This window comes from Cucurbita pepo, unplaced genomic scaffold (assembly GCF_002806865.2).
Source record: "Cucurbita pepo subsp. pepo cultivar mu-cu-16 unplaced genomic scaffold, ASM280686v2 Cp4.1_scaffold002522, whole genome shotgun sequence".
NCBI lineage: Eukaryota > Viridiplantae > Streptophyta > Magnoliopsida > Cucurbitales > Cucurbitaceae > Cucurbita > Cucurbita pepo.
Window position 1 is genome coordinate 1 of NW_019648570.1, and position 2,430 is coordinate 2,430.

Sequence of the window (2,430 nt, forward strand, 5' to 3'; positions counted from 1 at the left end):
GTAACTGTGCTGCAATTATAGACCACCTATTCCATACCAAATCCTTAGAATTGATTTTTTTTTTTCGCGAAACTCAAACCCTAATTAAAATGAAACGATTCGAGATTCGGGATTTGATTGAAGAAAAAAAATTACCTGCTTCCAATACTAAGATAGAGACTACAAATGATTTTATCTTCTTCTTCGGAGAAACCTCCATGCTTGATGTTCGGACGGAGATAATTCAGCCATCTCAATCGACAACTTTTTCCACATCTCTTTAGGCCTAATTTCGGTTAAACGGCTAAACTTTAACTCCAAAAAACAGAAACCCCAGAAGAAATTGGATCAAAACAAGAAGAAGAAGATGAAAAAGATTGAATTTTTACCAATTTTTTGAGGCAAAGCAATCCAGTTCCCACCAGTTCCATGTTGCTCAATGTAAGACTTGAGCTTGGTGTCTTCTTCAGCCGACCATGGGCCTTTCTTGACATTGGCTTTGTCACAACAAGGAGCTCTCCCCATGGTTCTCTCTTCCCTCTCTCCTAATCCACAATCAAAGAAATTAGAGAGAAAAGGTCTTCTTGGTCGCTGAAAAAGCTATCTGATTGAATATTAAACTCAAAAAGAAAGAAAAAAAGGGTGTGACATTATGCAATGAGATATTAAATGAAGGGAAAGTAGAGGGTTTTGTTATTATATTTTAAAAAATACGTATTTTGGGAGTTGGGACAAGCTGTTTGAAACAACATTCTACGAACTTTATATGAAAAAGTAGAATCCACATGTAATAATACCTCAATTTGACCAAAAAGTCCGACCAAAATGTCATTAAGTTTCATTTTTTTGAGGTTACAAAGTACACAACTAGTAGATATTGTTCACTTTGGCATGTTGACATATTATTGTCAGCTTGGTGATTTCTTAAAACGCGTCTATTAGGGAGAGGTTTCCACACCCTTATAAGGAAAGTTTTGTTCTCCTCTCCAATTGATGTGGGTTCTCACTATCCACCCCCTTGGGGATCCAGTGTCCTCATAGGCTCGATACTATTTATAACAGCCCAAGCTCACGGCTAGCACTGATGTGGGATCTCACAATCCACCGCTTTTGGGAGCCCAATGTCCTAGCTGGTACACCGTTTGGTGTTTGACTCTGATATCATTTGTAACAATCCAAGCCCACCGCTAGTAGATATTGTTCATCAGACTCACGTTTTTTTTAAAACGTGTTTACTAGGTAGAGATTTTCACACCCTTATAAAGAATGTTTCGTTCTACTCGCCAACTGATGTGAGATCTCATAACTTAAGATCGCATGTCGGTATTCAAGAATCTCGAACTAGACTATCGTTAATTACACGGTATACACAACTAAGTATTGTTTCGTAACAATTTGTTCGAATCCAAGAAATGATAGCTATTTAAAATAACAAGAGGGTTGAATTCAACTTCTTACTATTTTTTTTAAGTACGTTTTGATTTTTACATGTGATGGAAAAGAACATGTGATGTCTACTAACATAATTAAGTTTAGATGAAAAAATAATGAAGGGTTTTGTGTATTACAACATTATATAATTGAAACCAATGTATTTTTCCTACTTTTTCCTTTATGACCTTTAATGAAGCAAGAGAAAACTCCCAAGACCGAGTGTTCGTGTGTTGGGTTGGTTCCTGTTGGAACATTTTTTAGACCCGTAAATTTTTCGACCCAAACAATGTTTATTAAATAATGAACTCATCCTAATCCAACCCAATCATAAATTTTCTGGGTCCGTTCGTTCTTGTTGCTGTTGACATTTATTTAAATTTTTATTTTTAATAAAAATAAAATGTTACGAATTTTCCAAATAGTTAAAATTATTTAAATTAATTATGAAATTAAATAAAAATAAAATAAATACGTGTATATACAAATTATACTGGAAGTAAAAATATATGTTTTAAAATTAATAATAAATTTCGGTGCGTTCTTTTCAACCCATCTAATTTTTGGGAATCATAAACGGAACGCAAATTTTTTTCATTTATTTGAACTCAATCTAACCTAAATAAGTTCATAACCCGAGTTGAATTGGGTTGAGTTAATTGAGCTTTTCAGATCGTCGAACCGTACGTCAGTAATAGAAACCCTAAGGGCGTGTAGCTAAGTAATAGGTGTAGGGTTCTAGAAACTTAGAAAAAAATCATTACCCACTAACTCATATTGAAATTGTGTGGAAACTTGTTGCTTTTGTGTTTTCCATATTGGTAGCTCACCAAATGACCAACGAGACTTTATCCCACCACCTTTCAAAATCAATAAAAAAAAAGGTTTATTATTATGAAAGTTCTAAGATCGACACTGCAGGTATGATATGACTAATACGAGTAGAAAATATTCATTTAAAATATTTCATAAAAAGTATCATAAACGGTGACGTTCATAATAAATACTTTAAAACAACGT

General features: G+C 33.8%; 1 protein-coding gene across 1 annotated transcript; it reads right to left on the minus strand.

The window, feature by feature from the left end:
* Positions 1-4: 4 nt before the first annotated feature.
* On the minus strand, positions 5-512 carry LOC111786709 (transcription factor RAX3-like; the record flags this gene model as incomplete). The annotated part of the gene is made up of 3 exons (XM_023666938.1): positions 369-512; positions 136-265; positions 5-26 (listed from the first exon to the last, which is right to left on the minus strand). Coding segments are annotated over exons 1-3 (288 nt in total), but the record flags the coding sequence as incomplete, so codon positions are not given.
* Positions 513-2,430: the final 1,918 nt, after the last annotated feature.